Source organism: Nylanderia fulva, unplaced genomic scaffold, assembly GCF_048542155.1.
Source record: "Nylanderia fulva isolate GAGA-0341 unplaced genomic scaffold, ASM4854215v1 Scaffold234, whole genome shotgun sequence".
NCBI lineage: Eukaryota > Metazoa > Arthropoda > Insecta > Hymenoptera > Formicidae > Nylanderia > Nylanderia fulva.
The window spans coordinates 1-19,454 of record NW_028190298.1 but is presented as its reverse complement, the minus strand read 5'-3'; the positions used below and the strand labels follow the sequence as shown (position 1 = coordinate 19,454).

Genomic DNA, 19,454 nt, shown 5'->3' with positions numbered 1-19,454 from the left:
TCATGGTCGCGCAAAATCTGGACAGGCGAGGACAGGTGCGGTGGTTAAGGCCTGTTTTAGTTTCCGGAACGCGGTTTCTTCTTCTTTTGCCCAGGTCCAGCGCGCTCTCTTTTTAGTGAGTCGAGTGAGAGGGGCGGCGATAGTGGAGAAGTCAGCGATGAATCGGCGGTACCATGACGCTACCCCCAGAAATTGCCGAACCCTGCGGAGGGTCGTGGGGGCAGGCCAATCGGTAATGGCTCGCACTTTTTCTGGGTCCGTCCGGATTCCGTGCCGATCGATAACGTGTCCGAGGTACCGAAGACTTGGCCGGCAGAAGTGACACTTTTCTGGGTTGAGGCGGAGTCGGGCGTCACGGAGGCGGCGAAAGACTTCGGCCAAGTGGCCTAGGTGCTGAAAGTACGGGACGCGACAACTATGTCGTCCAAGTAGACGAGGACGTGTGGTTCTAACTCGGGTCCTAGCACGGTGTCGAGCAGCCGTTGGAAGGTGGCCGGTGCTGAATGCAGTCCGAATGGCATGACGCGGAACTGCATCAGCCCTCTCCCTGGCACCGTGAAGGCGGTTGCGGGGCGGCTCTCCGGAGTTAGTGGCACTTGCCAATACCCGCTGCGTAGGTCCAACGTGGACAAGTAGTGTGCGCCTCGTAGCTTATCTAAGGTGGCGGCAATGTGAGGCAGCGGGTATGCATCTTTTTCTGAGGCCGCGTTTAATCGGCGGAAGTCTATACAAAATCGGTAGGTCCCGTCTTTCTTCTTTGCCAGCACTATCGGAGAGCTCCAGGCGCTGGTGGAGGGCTCGATGACTCCTTCGGCCTCCATCTTTTGGACCTCTTGGTCGATCACGGCTTGCATGGCCGGATTACGGGGCCGATATCGTTGTTTAATGGGCGGCCGTTTTAGCCGAATTTGGTGTGTGGCTTTGTCGGTCGGGCCGCGGACCGATTCGAACTTTGGAAGTTCGTTATTTAGAAAGGCCTGTAGCCTTAGCGCCTCGCTGGTAGTTCCTGGGCTGATACTGGCTGTCGCGATTCCATCTTTGGTTGTTGTCTCGGTGACAGGTCTGGGCGGCGGGCGCAGCTCGACTCCTAATTTCGCCCAGAGGTCTATGCCTATTAGTACGGCGTTGTCTAGTTGTGGTAGTACGGAGAAGCGGTGGCGGTACGATTTTCCTCGTAACCTGACCGTTGCTTCGATGGTCTCGGCAATGGGGACTTGCGTCCCGTCGGCCAGGCGTATCTGGGCTGCCTTGAGATCTGGGCTAGACGGTGTGCGGTTGATTCGGCGGGCCGTTTCAGCGTTTACAAATGAGATCTCTGAGCCGGAATCGAGGAGGCCCCACAAATGTTGTCCGGCGATCTGGATCCGGAGGTGCGGTCTCGGGTTGTATTTTATTTTAGGTCGAGTCGGGCTGGACGACGGCCGCGACGTCTCCGGCCCGCACCCCGTTTCCCGTCGGGGGGTGGCAGTCACGGGTGAGGACCCCGTCCTTGCCACATCTCGAGCAGAATTTCTTCGGAGGTCGCTGGCAGTGCAGGCGTGTATGTCCTCGTTGCTTGCACCTCCAGCAACATTCCTCCCGACTGTAGACCGCGGAAGCTACGACCGGGGTGTGGCTTTGCGGCACGTCCCTTCGTCGTTCCTGTCTTCGGCGGTCGGCCTCTTCGTATTCGGTGGCTCGGATGCTCAGATCCCCGACGCTGAGCACGTCCGCCCGACGGATGTACAATTGGTACTCCGGATCCATGTTTTCGTAGAGCTGTTCCAGTTGGTCTAGGGGTGAATATCCCCTGGCGCGCCGCATCATGGTCAGGACCTCGGTGGCGTACTTTTGGAAGGACTCTTTAGGGCGTTGTTGACGTCCCTGGATCGTCCTTTTCATCTGTCTTTCATAGGCAGGTATTGCTGGCGGACAGCTTGGCGAAAGTCGGTCCAGCTGGCTATGGTATCGCGGATGTTGCGATACCACAGCAGGGCGTCTCCCCGTAAGAGTTCGGGTAGCCCTAACAGCATCTGGGCGTCGGTGTAGCCGTAGCCCAGGCACAGCTCTTCCGTACGCTCGAGGAATGCCAGGGGGTCCTTGCCCTCGAAGTGGCACCCCCATTTTCGGATCTGATCCATGATCCTGGCTGGTTCAACAGGTGTCGGGGTGGTAGCTTCTTCGTCTTTGGTTGGGCTTCCGGTGGCCATTTCGACGTTGATAGTGGGCACAGGTAGGTGAGTTCGAAATAGCGCGGGGTTTTGCCCGACAAATCGGCGGAGGCGTCGGCGGACCTCGTCTAAAGTTCCTTGGCTATCGATACCGTGTCTTTTGGCCAAGGCAATAGCTTCGGTTTTTGATAATTGATTTACCCACGCGGGCATCTGGATAGGCTTAAGCGAGTCGGGATCTCCTCGGGCGCCATGTAACGGTTCACCTTTCCCGACGCCGCGGATCGGCTCGCCGGTTCCAGGATTCGGGAGGAAGGGGGAGACTCAGACTCGCTTATTCCTTATTAACAATACTTTGGTTTATTCAAAAAGAAACAAGTAAACAAAATGATTGTTGGCATAAAGCCTAAATAGAGAAACTTATTGACTACTCAGTATAAACGAAATGTTTGTTGGCATAAAGCCCTAAATAGAGAAACTTATTGACTACACGGTATAAACAAAATAAGGAGGCGTATAGCCTGTAGCGGTGTCCGGAAAAGATTTACAAATTACCCGGTATAACTTAGAGATACGGTGTACGGAGGCGTATAGCCTATGGCAGGAAGAAACCGGAAACCGGGAAACCCGGCGTAATGACGAGAAACCCGTCACCCGGTGTATAGCAGGAAGAGACCGGAAACCGGGAAACCCGGCGTAACAACGAGAAACCCGTTGCCCGGCGTGTAGCAGGAAGAGACCGGCGGCGTAACAACGAGAAACCCGTTGCCCGGCGTGTAGCAGGAAGAGACCGGAAACCGGGAAACCCGGCGTAACAACGAGAAACCCGTTGCCCGGCGTGTAGCAGGAAGAGACCGGAAACCGGGAAACCCGGCGTAACAACGAGAAACCCGTTGCCCGGCGTGTAGCAGGAAGAGACCGGAAACCGGGAAACCCGGCGTAACAACGAGAAACCCGTTGCCCGGCGTGTAGCAGGAAGAGACCGGAAACCGGGAAACCCGGCGTAACAACGAGAAACCCGTTGCCCGGCGTGTAACAGGAAGAGACCGGAAACCGGGAAACCCGGCGTAATGACGAGAAACCCGTCACCCGGTGTATAGCAGGAAGAGACCGGAAACCGGGAAACCCGGCGTAACAACGAGAAACCCGTTGCCCGATACTAAAGGTAGGAGGCCAGAAACCGAGAAACCCGGCGTAACAACGAGAAGCCCGTTGCCTGGCTAGGAGGTCCGGAACAGGACTGTTATATACCCTGCCGGCGGTTCCCCCACTCTACCTCGAGGCTGTGGTGGGGGTAACGCCGGCGTCGTAGTGGGGCGCCTCTGGGGGTTGTAGTGGGGCGCCCCTGGGGTAGGGTGACCCGTGTATCAGTTATGATTTTGTGCTTAGGGGCGCCTTAGGCGCCATAGCCTCAAGTGGCGGGCGGGTGATCGGCCCGCGAGGCGTTAGTAACGGCTACGCCGTTACAAAATTAAATAAAGAAGTTTAATATTTTAGTCTGTTCGACTAATAAAATTTTACATGATTTGAGTTCAGATCGGTGTAAGCCAGATCGGTTTTTATCTATAATAAAATTAAGAAAATTTTGTACAAAAGGACTTTTTTTTAAATTATATTTTTTTTAATGAATAAATTTAATTGATCAAATATATATAAATAAATAAAATTACTTTGGCAAAATTTAAGTGTATTAAATTTAGAATTTTAATGATGTATAATAGAAAAAAGTTATACAAGTAATAATTTGTCAAAATTTAAGATTATATTTTTATAGTGCGTTAAATATATTAAGATTGTTAATTTTGTTATTAATTATATTAGTTGGGGTAGCTTTTTTAACTTTATTGGAACGAAAAATTTTAAGATATGTACAAATTCGTAAAGAACCTAATAAGGTGGGATTTATAGGATTATTTCAATCTTTTAGTGATGCTATTAAATTACTTAATAAAGAATTATTTTATGTATATAAATCTAATTATAATTTTTTTTATTTATGTCCTATAATTAGATTTGTTTTAATAATAATATGATTAGTATTTTCTTACATTACTAATATTTATTTTTTAAATTATTCTATTTTATTAATAATTGTTTTTATAACTATTAGAGGGTATGTTATAATTTTTATGGGATGATCAGCTAATTCAATTTATTCAATAATAGGAGCAATACGATCAGTTTCACAAATATTATCATATGAAGTAAGATTTATTTTAATTATTTTAGTTATTATATTAATAAGAGAGAGATATTCTTTTTTTGATTTTATTAATTATCAATTTTATTTATGATATATAGTAGTTTTATATCCTTTGTTTATTATAGTGTTTATTAGGATTTTAGCTGAATTAAATCAAAGTCCTATAGATTTTATCGAAAGTGAGTCAGATGATTTAATATTGAATATTTTAGGGGTGGGTTTACATTAATTTTTTTATCTGAATATGGAATAATTATTTTTTTAGATTAATTAGAATTTATATATTTAGGAATTTATTAAAATATTCAATAATTTTAACTTTTATTTTAATTAATATTTTATGTAGAATAGTAATTTTTATACATGGAATACTTCCTCGAATACAATATGGTAAATTAATATATTTATGTTGGAAAATTATTTTACCAATAATTTTGGTTTATATTTTATTAATTTTTGGATTTAAATTTATATTATTAATAATAATTTAGTAAAAAAAATTAAATGTTTAAAAGTTAATAAAAAATTAAAATTTCTTTAATATGTTTTCAAAACATAAACTTAAATTCAAGATTATTAACTTAATTTAATAGTAATTTATAAAAAATTTAAATATTAAATATAATTATTTTTAATATTTTAAATTTATTTATAATAATAAATTTTAAAATATTTATTTAAAAATAATTAAATCTCAAATTTTTATTAGGGAAGGTAATAAGATAAAATAAAGAAAGTAACATAATGATAAAATTTGTCTAATAATGATAAAAGGTTGAGCTCCTGCTCATGTTAATAGAATAAAAATATTAATGAAAATTCAAAATAAATATTGATTTAAAGGATAAAATGATAATGAATTAAATTTTATAGAAATTAGAGGTAAAAAATATAAGATAATAATTGATGATAATAATAATGCAATTACACCTCCTAATTTGTTAGGGATAGATCGGAGGATAGCATAAACATATAGAAAATATCATTCAGGTTGAATATGAATTAAAAATGTATTTTATAAATAAATGAAATATTATATATATGTAAGGAAATTCCATTACATTTCCTCGGATTAATTTAAAATCTCCCGGTAAAACGGTCGGTAATACGGGCATCTAGATGTGCAAAGAAAAATTAATAGAGGTTAGAAAAGAGAAACCCACGTGGAGAGAAAATACGGTGAATAAAATTTAATTTGACAAAGTGTTATTATAATAGAATCAGTGAATAAGAAACATTGAATGTTGTTTCTTTGTTTTTCAGGTGAGGGTTGTAAATAGTCTTTTGAGTTTGAATTAATAAAAAAATTTACAAACTTTGTTTTTCAGAGAAACTATTCGATATCTTATTTTGACTATTCCCGAATAAGAGAGTTATAGACGCATTATAAAACAACATTCTTGTTGAAAATTTATACAAAATGGAGAAGTTAAGATTCGACTTTATGGTAAGAGGATCAACAGACGGAAAATCGAACATATTGTGCTTAACCTCAATAGGAACACCCGATGATCGTTCTTTCGGCTTCCCAGAGGAATATCAGCCAGCACATTTACACACAGAGCTGACAAAAACACAAATATTTGCTAAAGTGAAGAATTCATTAAAAAAAAGACACCAATCAAGAAAAGTATGGATTGGTTTATCAGAAACCTTAACTAAAGTGTATTTGGATGAAGAAGAAAACTTACAATTTGGCGATTATTATTTAGAAGAAATCACAGAGAAAAAAACTACTACGGCATCTGAACCTAGTTCTTCAGAGGAAATAATGAGAAAAATATTGGAGAAATTAATGGAAGAGAAACAACTGTAACGAAGCACCTTTCCCGACGCCACGGATCGGCTCGTCGGTGCCAGGATTCGGGAAGAGGGGAGACTCAGATTTACAATGACACACGGTTGCTCTGGTAAAAGTAGAGTTTATTCGGGGCCACCTTCCTGTGGTTCTCCCGTGATTCAAACCATTATACACAGCACAGTATAATCGGACGAAACGCGACCAGATGATACAGACGCGTACACGACTTATTGCTAGGATTGACAGATAGAAATATTACGGACGAGACGCGACCAGATTATACGGACGCGGACACGACTTATTGCTAGGATTGACGGATAGAAATATTACGGACGAGACGCGACCAGATTATACGGACGCGGACACGACTTATTGCTAGAGTTTCCAACGCGGACACGCGTACGGGCGCCCTGAGAAGGGCGAGCTCCGTCGGGCGCCGGTGACTTTCAGGTAGGACCCGGTGACCGAGGACGCTCGGCCTGCACGACGAGAACGCTCGTCGGCCGGGGTGATTTACGGACAGGACCCGGTGACCGAGGACGCTCGGCCTGCACGACGAGAACGCTCGTCGGCCGGGGTGATTTACGGACAGGACCCGGGGACCGAGGACGCTCGGCCTGCACGACGAGAACGCTCGTCGGCCGGGGTGATTTACGGACAGGACCCGGTGACCGAGAACGCTCGGCCTGCACGACGAGAACGCTCGTCGGCCGGGGTGACTTACGGACAGGACCCGGTGACCGAGGACGCTCGGCCTGCACGACGAGAACGCTCGTCGGCCGGGGTGAGTTACGGACAGGACCCGGTGACCGAGAACGCTCGGCCTGCACGACGAGAACGCTCGTCGGCCGGGGTGAGTTACGGACAGGACCCGGTGACCGAGAACGCTCGGCCTGCACAACGAGAACGCTCGTCGGCCGGGGTGATTTACGGACAGGACCCGGTGACCGAGGACGCTCGGCCTGCACGACGAGAACGCTCGTCGGCCGGGGTGAGTTACGGACAGGACCCGGTGACCGAGAACGCTCGGCCTGCACAACGAGAACGCTCGTCGGCCGGGGTGATTTACGGACAGGACCCGGTGACCGAGGACGCTCGGCCTGCACGACGAGAACGCTCGTCGGCCGGGGTGAGTTACGGACAGGACCCGGTGACCGAGAACGCTCGGCCTGCACGACGAGAACGCTCGTCGGCCGGGGTGATTTGGAGTGTGGGAGTTGAGGAGTGATCCCTGAGTACGCTCGAGGGACCAGGACGGGACTGGTGTCGAAGTCTCGGCTGCGCCGCTCTTTATACCCGTCGGCCACCCCACTCTAAGACTAGCTTGGAGGGGGTCGAGTGACGGGTGGGGGCGAAAAGGCGGATTCCCAACGTATTCGTGTGGTGGCCCCGAAAGGGGCCGTTTACACGAGCGCGGGCGACTAGTGACGGCTAATCGGGTCGTCACATCACCCTCCTTTTCTAGGGGGGGGTGGCTATTCGACGGATCGTTCGCGGTCTTCCTCGTCGGTCGAATCTGATGATCCACCGGCCCGTCGGGGTGCGTACCTTATACCGCCGTGAGATGGTGGCGGCGTGGTACGGTATGTCGACGGTTTGGCCATCCCCCAGAGTGACCTGGATGGGTCGTGGCGGTCCCGGGCGTGGTGCTGGCACTGGTGGGGCCTGGCCGGTTGAAGGTCGGCGTGGTGCCGGTTGGGGTGGCTCCCTGGCTGGTGGCGCGACAAGGGATCGCACCTGTTGGCCTGTGTTGGCGCGATGCGCTGGCTGGTCCGCTTCGTCCGGCGTCGCTGACTGGCGCGTGGTGGCTGGCGGTGCGACAGCGGATGGCGTGTGTCGGCGGGTGCCGGTTGAGGGAACCGATCGGTTCGCGGATGGTCGAGCGGGCTGGCGTGCGCTGGCCGGTGTCGTCGTGGGCCTGGTGACGCCGGCGACGGTGGAGGCCGGGGAGTCGGAGAGGACCGGTGGTCGTCGATGCCGGGTGTTCACCGGGATAGGTCGGCGTCTGCCCGGGGGAGGCGGAGGTGCCTCCAAGAGCACCAAGTTCCGACGTCGCTGCTCGGCGTCGGACCGCTGGATGCGGGGCCCTATTCCCGGTACTGGCCGGGTGGTTCGCCCGGAAACGGGCAGATTTCGTCCGGAAACGGACGGATTTTCTTTTGAGCGCTGGTTTGCTTCTTCGTTTGGTGTTTCCATCGTGACGGGATGAGTTCCGACCCAAGGGTGCCCGTTCTTTATACCCCTCGGTGATCTGGACGCGGACCATGAAGAGTGCCGCTCCCGGTGCGGGACCGGGTGGCAAAGCGCGGACCATGAAGAGTGCCGCTCTCGGTTCGGGACCGGGTGGCAAAGCGCGGACCATGAAGAATGTCGTTCCCGGTATTCGGCCAAAGATTTTCGACAAGACGCGGACCATGAAGAGTGCCGCTCCACGTATTTTGATTCGAAACCGCGAACATGCCTAACGGTTGACCGGCGGCGTTAATCGGCGCGCGTGGCTCGGGTATCGGACTAGGGTTCGGTCGCAGGACGCGGTTCGGAGGCGGATTTCAAGTCCCTCACGTGGACGTGCCGATGCCATCGACCTCGGCCGTCCTTCAGGTCCACGATGACGGGGGAGATGATGCGTCTGATCGTCAACGGGCCACCAAATCTTGGTGCTAGTTTGGCATTAAAGCCGCGCTCTTTGTTCGATAACGGGTGCTCCTTTTTCCATACTCGGTCTCCAACTTGTGGACGCCAGTCGCGTCGACGTAAATCGTAGTTTCGCTGTTGATGTTGGAAGGCGCGGGCCAGGTTGATTCTGACAATTTCGTAGGCGTCTTCGAGTCGACGTCGAACTGTTTCAGGAGCGTTGCTGGTCGTTGCCGGGCGGCGGTCGTCGGGATGCGGTGATTGTAACTCCCGGCCGTACATCAGAAAGGCCGGGGTGTATCCCGTGGATTCTTGTCGTGCGGTATTGAAAGCGAACTGGAGCTGGGGAATGTGTTCATCCCAACGGCGATGTCGGCCTTCCACATATTGCGCCACCATGGTCTTTATGGTGCGGTTGGCTCGCTCGACCGGGTTGCACTGCGGTGCGTAGGCGGGGGCGGTTCTATGCTTGATCCCGAAGGATCGTAGTAATCCCTCGAGCTGGTGCGATCTCAACTGAGTCCCGTTATCAGAGACGATGGTGTCCGGGCAGCCGTGACGATATATAATACGTCCAGCTACTTCTCGTGTGACGTTGGCGGCGGTGGCTTGGCGGAGCGGCGTCATCTCTATCCATTTGGAGAATCGATCCTGCATGGTCAGCAGCCAGGTATGGCCACTGGTCGATCGTGGCAATGGTCCGACCAGATCAATGGAGACCTGTTGCCACGGGTGCGTGACGTTGGTGGCTCGAAGTTTCCCGGCCGGCAAGGTTTGTGCGGCCTTGTGGGTGGCGCAGTTTCGACAGTCACGGACGTATCGAGTGACGTCGCGGAACATTCCTGGCCAATAATATAAGCGCGCTACTCGTGCGATGGTCTTCGCAATGCCAAAGTGTCCGGCGGTCGGGTCGTCATGCAGTCGGTGCAGTATTTCCGCGCGCTGGGGTTTCGGGACGCACTGTTTCCATTGCTCCTCGCTTGGCGAGTCGTGGAAGTTGAGATCATGCAGGATGTGTCGATGCAACTGTCGGTTCTGGATGCGGTAGTCCGCATGTTCGGCCGGGTGTTGTTGTACCTGGTGATAAAGGCGGCGGTACCATTGACAGTCTGGAGCGGCTTGTATGACACAGGCCTCGGGTTGACGAGAGAGAGCGTCGGCCACGATGTTCAGTTTTCCTTTACGATACCGGATGTCATAGTCGTACTGCTGAAGCTCGAATACCCATCTCCCTAGGCGACCGGTGGGAGCTTCCAGTCTCTGCAGCCATCGAAGCGACTGGTGATCGGTGACAACCGTGAAGTGATAACCCTCCAGATAGTCGCGCATTCGACGGATTCCCCACACTACCGCCAGACATTCTAGCTCTGTAGCGCTGTAGTTCCTTTCTGCGCTATTTAGTGTACGGCTGGCGTAGGCAATGACGCGTTCGCCTTCGGATAGTTCTTGGGTGAGCACGGCACCTAGCCCACACGTGCTGGCGTCGGTCTGGAGGGTGAATGGTCGGCTGAAATCGGGACAAGCAAGAACTGGTGCGGTGGTGAGCGCCCGCTTCAGCTCGTCGAAAGCCTTTTCTTCTTCTGGTCCCCACGCAAAACGTGCTCTTTTTTGGGTCAAGCGTGTCAACGGTGCGGCGGTGGTGGAGAAGTCTGGTACAAAACGGCGGTACCAGGAGGCGACGCCGAGGAATTGGCGCACTTGACGTACGGTTGTCGGGGTCGTCCACGCGGCTACCGCGCTGACCTTGTCTGGGTCAGTTCGAATGCCGTCTTTGTCCACTATATGCCCCAAATATTTGAGACGGCTGCAACAGAAGTGGCACTTCTGTGGGTTAAGGCGGAGGCGCGCTTGTCTCAACCGTCTGAAGACCTCGGCCAGATGTTCCATATGTGTCTCCAGTGACGAGCTGACTACGATGATGTCGTCGAGGTAGACCAATACGTGTGGCTCGAGTTCCGGGCCGAGAACACTATCCAGCAACCGCTGGAACGTGGCCGGTGCCGAATGTAACCCAAAAGGCATGACTTTAAATTGGTAGAGTCCTCGCCCAGGAATTGTAAAGGCGGTGGCTGGACGGCTGACCGGATCTAGTGGCACCTGCCAATATCCGTCCTTTAAGTCTAGTGTTGAAAGGTACTGGGCCCCTCGGAGCTTATCGAGGGTAGCGAGGATGTGCGGCAGTGGGTAGGCATCTTTGTCGGAGGCTTGATTCAACTTGCGGAAATCGATACAAAATCGGTGTCCTCCATCCTTCTTCTTGACGAGGACTACGGGGGAACTCCAGGCGCTGTTGGACGGTTCGATCACTCCGGCTTCCAACATTTTATTCACCTCGCTATCAATGACGGCCTGCATGGCCGGATTACGGGGTCGGTATCTCTGCTTTATTGGGGCTCCAGGCCGCAATCTGATCTGGTGTTTGGTGCGATCGGTGGGCCCCTGCACGGACTCAAATAACCGGAGTTCGGTATCCAAGAACTGCCGGAAACGCTGGTCTTCCTCTGGTGAGCGTGGGGAGATTCCGGCGGACAGTTTGCCGTAGACAGACGCCACCTGGACCGGAGCCGTCCTCCCTGGTCGGTTGGATGGGGGAGGCGGCAGCGTAATGCGTAACCGAGCCCATAGGTCGACTCCGATTAGTACCTCGCTGCTGAGGTTATCCAGGACCTGGAAGCGGTGGCGGACAGAGCGAGGGCCGACTCGGATGGCGAAGCGGATCGAACCGGAGGTGGGTGCCTTGGAGCCGTCGGCTAAGTTGACCGGTTCTTCGGACGGCTGGATCTGGAGGCCGCGATCAGACAAGCGTTTGGCCATGGCGGCGTTCACAAACGACACTTCGGATCCGGAATCGAGAAGTGCCCAGGTGTTGAATCGGTGAATCTGGACTGGTAAATGCGGCCGCGGTGTGTACTCTATCTGGACGCGGGTCGGACGATGACCGCCTCGTTTCCGACCCGCCGGTCGTTTTCCGTCGGAGGGTGGCAGTCTCGCGTTAGGACGCCATCCTTCCCGCACTGCGAGCAGAACTTCCGTGCTGGGCGGCGACAGTCGAGTCGTGTGTGCCCTCGCTGTTTGCATCGCCAACAGCAACTCGCCCGGTCATAGGTAGTGGCGGCAAGATTCGCCTCGGTGGACCGTAATGTTTCGCGGCGTTGTTCTTGGCGACGCCGGTGGATTTCCTCCCACTCGGCGGCACGACTGCATAGCGCGGAGACGGAGTGCAGTTCGTCCAATCGAACGTATAGCTGGAGTTCCGGGTCGGCGTTTTCGTATAATTGCTCGAGCCGTTCCTGGCTAGTGTAGCCGCCAGCCCGACGCATCATTGTCTGTACGGCGGTAGCGTATCGCGTAAACGCCTCTCCTGGCTTCTGTCGCCGGCCTTGTATTTCCCGTCGTAATTGTCGTTTGTACCCGGGTGATAGATACTGGGCCAAGAAATCCTTTCGGAACCCGGCCCATGTGGACCACTGTTCTCTGGTGTTTCGCCACCACAGAAGGGCGTCGCCCTTTAACAGCTCGGACAGACCGGTGAGAAGATTGTGGTCTTCCAGACCATAGGCCACACTGAGTTCCTCCAGATGCTCGAGGAAAGCGAGGGGGTCCTTACCATCAAAATGGCATCCCCATTTGCGTATCTGGTTGAGGGCCTTAGCCGGGTCGGCTTCTGGTGGTTCGGGGGTTCCGCGTGCACTCCGGTAACGTTCTTCGCGGCTAAGCGGCGCGTGGAGCGTTTCGGCCGCTCCGGTGTTTGGCTGATTGGCCATTACGTGGTCTCTTATGCGGCGGCGGAGGTCGATTAATCTCCCTTCTGGGTCTAGATCGCGGGTGGCGAGGTATCGGACGGCTTCCTCTTTATCTAGGCGGTAGATCCACCCAAGCATGTGGATTGCAAACCGGAGTCTCAGACGGTCGAGTCAGGTCCCTGTTCGGGCGCCATGTAACGAAGCACCTTTCCCGACGCCACGGATCGGCTCGTCGGTGCCAGGATTCGGGAAGAGGGGAGACTCAGATTTACAATGACACACGGTTGCTCTGGTAAAAGTAGAGTTTATTCGGGGCCACCTTCCTGTGGTTCTCCCGTGATTCAAACCATTATACACAGCACAGTATAATCGGACGAAACGCGACCAGATGATACAGACGCGTACACGACTTATTGCTAGGATTGACAGATAGAAATATTACGGACGAGACGCGACCAGATTATACGGACGCGGACACGACTTATTGCTAGGATTGACGGATAGAAATATTACGGACGAGACGCGACCAGATTATACGGACGCGGACACGACTTATTGCTAGGATTGACGGATAGAAATATTACGGACGAGACGCGACCAGATTATACGGACGCGGACACGACTTATTGCTAGAGTTTCCAACGCGGACACGCGTACGGGCGCCCTGAGAAGGGCGAGCTCCGTCGGGCGCCGGTGACTTTCAGGTAGGACCCGGTGACCGAGGACGCTCGGCCTGCACGACGAGAACGCTCGTCGGCCGGGGTGATTTACGGACAGGACCCGGTGACCGAGGACGCTCGGCCTGCACGACGAGAACGCTCGTCGGCCGGGGTGATTTACGGACAGGACCCGGGGACCGAGGACGCTCGGCCTGCACGACGAGAACGCTCGTCGGCCGGGGTGATTTACGGACAGGACCCGGTGACCGAGAACGCTCGGCCTGCACGACGAGAACGCTCGTCGGCCGGGGTGACTTACGGACAGGACCCGGTGACCGAGGACGCTCGGCCTGCACGACGAGAACGCTCGTCGGCCGGGGTGAGTTACGGACAGGACCCGGTGACCGAGAACGCTCGGCCTGCACGACGAGAACGCTCGTCGGCCGGGGTGAGTTACGGACAGGACCCGGTGACCGAGAACGCTCGGCCTGCACAACGAGAACGCTCGTCGGCCGGGGTGATTTACGGACAGGACCCGGTGACCGAGGACGCTCGGCCTGCACGACGAGAACGCTCGTCGGCCGGGGTGAGTTACGGACAGGACCCGGTGACCGAGAACGCTCGGCCTGCACAACGAGAACGCTCGTCGGCCGGGGTGATTTACGGACAGGACCCGGTGACCGAGGACGCTCGGCCTGCACGACGAGAACGCTCGTCGGCCGGGGTGAGTTACGGACAGGACCCGGTGACCGAGAACGCTCGGCCTGCACGACGAGAACGCTCGTCGGCCGGGGTGATTTGGAGTGTGGGAGTTGAGGAGTGATCCCTGAGTACGCTCGAGGGACCAGGACGGGACTGGTGTCGAAGTCTCGGCTGCGCCGCTCTTTATACCCGTCGGCCACCCCACTCTAAGACTAGCTTGGAGGGGGTCGAGTGACGGGTGGGGGCGAAAAGGCGGATTCCCAATGTATTCGTGTGGTGGCCCCGAAAGGGGCCGTTTACACGAGCGCGGGCGACTAGTGACGGCTAATCGGGTCGTCACACAACAAAAATCCGAAATAAAAAATCTAGGAAAAATAGCACAGGATTTTATGCTTGAAAAATTCACTGGAAAAACCTCCAATGCCCACCAATGGATAAATGAATTTGAAAGAGAGTGCGAACGTTTTGAGATAAATGAAGATAGAAAGAAGATCGAAACTTTAAAATTTTTTCTAGAAAAAGCGTGTGTAGATTGGTACAGCTGCATGCTGATAAAATTTACAGTACAATCAGAATGGAAAGAATGGAAAAAAAACTTTTGTGAAACATTTGCAAACAAAGGGTGGATCCCACTAAGATATGCACTCTCATTCAAATTCCAATCAGGTCCTCTGTTGGATTATGCCATAAAAAAAGAAAAATTATTATTAGAAGTAAGAAAATCAATAGACACAGGAACTTTGATAGATCTCATCGCAGCCGGTCTACCAAACTTTATATCTGATAGGATTGACAGAGAAACTCTGAACGAAACTGAAGATCTTTACAACGAACTAGGCAAACTGGAACACCTGGTTAATAAAAACAGATTTGAAATCAAGAAGAACAAGACTGATAACATAAAAGAAAAAACACCATGTAAAATTTGTAAAGACAATAACAAAGGCACACGTTATCACCCGGAATCAGCATGTTGGTTCAAAGATAAAGAAAACAAAATAAAAAATGTCAATAACGCCGTCCTAGAAATGGAACTAAATTGCAATGAGCAAAAAAACTAATAATTCCACCATTGATCGAACTCAAGATATTACTAAATGAGACATTGGAAGCAACTGGGATATATGATTCAGGCTCGAATGTTTCATTAATAAACTCTAGAATACTGAATCTAAGAAAAGATAAAAATAACAATATAAGAAAAATAAACTTAAGAACGATTAATGGTGTGAACCAAACCGAAGGCATGATAACAATAAAAGCAAAAATTCTTAATATAGAAAAAGAAATAGACGTTTTTGTAATAAATAACAAAAATTTCAATTATGAATTTCTAATCGGATTGGATTGTATAAAAAAATTTGGATTAATACAGAATAAGAATTTAAAAATAGAACAAAAAATTCCTGACATAACAGACAAAAGAAATACAAATGCTCTTAATACCACAAACAAAAATCCAAAGAAAGAGGATAGAAACCATAAAGAAGCTTGTAAATTTCAAGATGACAAGCTACAACAAATAAACTTTAATGAACATGTAGATACAGATAATTTACAAATCTCAATAAACCACCTAGATCACTACGAAAAATTAAAAATAGAAAATCTTATAGAAAAATACAAAACATTATTTGCCAAGGACAAATACGACATTGGCACAGTAAAAGATTATGAAGCAAGAATAGATTTAATGATAGATAAGTATTGCAGCAAGAGACCATATAGATGTACAATCAAAGATAAGAAAGAAATAGAACAACAAATTGCGGAGCTGTTAAAAAGAAACTTGATAGAAGAATCATACAGTCCTTTTGCTGCCCCAGTGACGCTAGCATATAAAAAGGACGAAGATAGAAGATCAAGATTATGCATCGACTTTAGAGATCTGAACAAAATAATTATCCCTCAATCACAACCATTCCCATTGATTGAGGACCTAGTGACAAAAACAAGAAACTGCAAATATTTTTCCAAACTCGACATAAACTCGGCATTCTGGTCAATCCCACTACGGGTGGAAGATAGAAGAAAAACAGGATTTATAACCCAAGAAGGACACTTTCAGTGGACCTGCTTGCCATTTGGCCTAAAGACGTCGCCAGCTATTTTTCAAAGAATCCTGAACAACATAATGAGAAAACACAATCTCTCAAACTTTACAGTAAACTACATAGACGATATCTTGATTTTCTCAAAATCATTCGATGAACATATTGACCATTTAACACAATTGCTAGACGCAATAATGAAGGAGGGCTTTAGATTGAAATTTTCTAAATGCACTTTCGCATCAAATTCAGTCAAGTACTTAGGTCACAAGATAAAAAATAACTCAGTCTCCCCAATAAAAGATAATCTAATATCAATACAAAATTTTCCTGTGCCACAATCACAAAAACACATTCGCCAGTTCTTAGGAAAAATTAACTTTTACAATGAATACGTGCCACATAATTCCATAATACTGGACCCACTGCACAAACTAATAAGAAAAGGACAAAGATTCGTCTGGTCGGAAGATTGCCAAGAAGCCTTTAAAAAAATAAAAAACATTCTTTGCACTCGACCGGTTTTAACTATCTTCGATCCAGATCTACCAATACATATTTACACGGATGCATGCTTGAAAGGTGTAGGAGCTATACTAAAACAACCACAACTGGATGAAGAAATAGGAAAAGAAATAGAAAAACCGGTGGCGTATTTCTCGAAGAAGCTAAACGAAGCCCAAAAAAAAAAGAAGGCTATATACCTAGAATGCCTAGGAATAAAAGAAGCAGTAAAATACTGGCAACACTGGCTCATGGGCAGATCATTCAAAGTCTTTTCAGATCATAAACCACTAGAAAAACTTAACATCAAAGCAAGACCAGACGAAGAATTAGGCGATCTAACGTATTACTTAGCACAATATGATATGGAAATAATATACCACCCGGGTAAGAATAACTTGGAGGCAGACTGTTTAAGTAGAAACCCTGTGCTGGAGGCACATGAGAATCAAGAGGAAGACTTAAAAATCGTGAATTTAATAAACCTAGAAGAAATTCTGAAAGATCAAAAACAAAACAAAGATTTACAGACTGACAAAAATAGACTAAAACTGAAAAATAAAATATACTATAAGAAGATCAAAGAAAAAGAAAAAATTATACTAACAGAAAAATTCAGTAAAGAAGTAATAAGAAGAACACATCAGAATTTCTGCCATATAGGTATAAAACAAACACAAAACAAAATCAGAAATTATTACACAGCACAAAATTTAACAAAGAATATAAAAGAAATTTGTAGAGCCTGTGAGATCTGCATAAAAAATAAATCAAGAGGACAGAAGAAATTTGGCCTAATGTCTCAATTAGGTCCCGCAAAAGAACCGTTTGAAATAGTTTCCATCGACACAATCGGCGGCTTCGGGGGCTCACGATCCACAAAAAAATACTTACATCTCTTGGTAGACCATTTCACGAGATTTGGATATATTTTAACATCCAAAACCCAAAATTCCACGGATTTTATAAAATTAATAAAAAAAGTAACGGAAAACAACGACATCGGTATGATCTTAACGGATCAATATCCGGGAATAAACTCCAAGGTTTTTAAGAAATTTTTGGACGACAAAAATATCCCAATTATATTTACGGCAGTAAACGCACCTTTCTCCAATGGCCTGAATGAAAGATTGAACCAAACGTTGGTTAATAAAATTAGATGCAAAGTAAACGAGAAAAAGAACAAGAAAGCAGCATGGACAACTATAGCACACAAATGTGTAAGAAAATACAATGAAATAGAACACACAGTCACTAAATTCACCCCAAAATATCTATTAGAAGGCACGGATACCTCAATGTTACCAATCGAATTAAAACAAGAAAGATCAAACGAAGATCTAAAACTAGACAGGAAAACTGCTTTAGAAAATAGTATAAAATATCACGTTTATAATAAAAAGATAATTGACAAAAACCGAAGAGATTACAAATTTAATGTAGGAGAATCAGTATATGTCGAGAACGGGAACCGCTTAAACAGAAAGAAATTAGACGAGTTAAAAATAGGACCATACAAAATCTTACAAAAAATATCACATTCAATATATAAAGTAGACACAGGTCATAAGAAAACAGAGTCAAATTTATTTCATATCACTAAACTGTTTCCAGTCTCAGAGTCCGCTTACACAGAAGAAGACATGTACACGTCATAAAAAAAAAAAAAAAAAAAAAAAAATATTGTAAACATATTTTCTCTCTTAGGGGGGGAGATGTAAGGAAATTCCATTACATTTCCTCGGATTAATTTAAAATCTCCCGGTAAAACGGTCGGTAATACGGGCATCTAGATGTGCAAAGAAAAATTAATAGAGGTTAGAAAAGAGAAACCCACGTGGAGAGAAAATACGGTGAATAAAATTTAATTTGACAAAGTGTTATTATAATAGAATCAGTGAATAAGAAACATTGAATGTTGTTTCTTTGTTTTTCAGGTGAGGGTTGTAAATAGTCTTTTGAGTTTGAATTAATAAAAAAATTTACAAACTTTGTTTTTTAGAGAAACTATTCGATATCTTATTTTGACTATTCCCGAATAAGAGAGTTATAGACGCATTATATATATATAATATATATATATAAGTGTATATATATATATATATATATATATATACAGATATGAAAGAACTTACGAGTAACGTATGATGGCTCAATGCAAGAATATTTAATCACGTAAAAAACTTGAGTTCAAATATATCAATATCAATTTTTTTATAATATATTAGAATATAGAAAATCATAGAAATATATTTTTTATATAGGCGATAAACTTAAAAATTTGATATTGAAAATATTTTAATCATTTTACAACTACACACACTATAAATATATAAATGCAAAATACTTCCGTAAATAAATTTCAATAAATCAATTGCACACATGCACACAGCTGGTATGTAGATTTTTATTAAATTTATTTTCTGAATTATTTTACACTTATATATATGTAGTAAAAATATTTTCAATATATTAAAAAATTTTTAAATCGCCGAAATATATTTTATCATTTTTCTATATTCCAATATATATATATATATATTGTATTATAAAAAAATTGATATTGATATATTTGAACTCTAATTTACTGGATGATATACTGAACATCCTTGCATTGATTATATATTACTCAACGGTACGTTCTTTCACGTTATAAGTTATTGGAGCAAATTATACAATAGCATCAATAATCAAAAAGAAATCAAGAATAATCAACATATCCCTTATATAATATATATATATATATATATATATATATATATATATATATACGCACATATGTGCATAAGGATATATAAAATTTATAAAAAGTAGGTACTTATTAGCCTTGCTACGCTACTGCCTTCTGCTACGGAAGGCCAGAAAGCATTTTCAGGCGGCATCTCGCGTATACCGGCACGGTAGAGGAACAAGGAGAACACGTGATTATCGGTCCTTGTCTCTCTACGGTGCGTCCGCGTGAGCAATGCAATGGTGTATGTACGTGTACAGACATGCACCACTA

General features: G+C 46.7%; 2 protein-coding genes across 2 annotated transcripts; both read left to right on the top strand.

The window, feature by feature from the left end:
• The first annotated feature begins 14,242 nt into the window (after window positions 1–14,242).
• Window positions 14,243–15,066, top strand: LOC146723090 (uncharacterized). The gene has a single exon (XM_085483187.1). The coding sequence runs from the start codon at window positions 14,282–14,284 to the stop codon at window positions 14,951–14,953; it is 672 nt and encodes a 223-aa protein (XP_085339313.1). The 5' UTR covers window positions 14,243–14,281; the 3' UTR covers window positions 14,954–15,066.
• Window positions 15,067–17,069: 2,003 nt separating this feature from the next.
• Window positions 17,070–18,108, top strand: LOC146723089 (uncharacterized). The gene has a single exon (XM_085483186.1). The coding sequence runs from the start codon at window positions 17,245–17,247 to the stop codon at window positions 18,106–18,108; it is 864 nt and encodes a 287-aa protein (XP_085339312.1). The 5' UTR covers window positions 17,070–17,244.
• The last annotated feature ends 1,346 nt before the right edge of the window (window positions 18,109–19,454 follow it).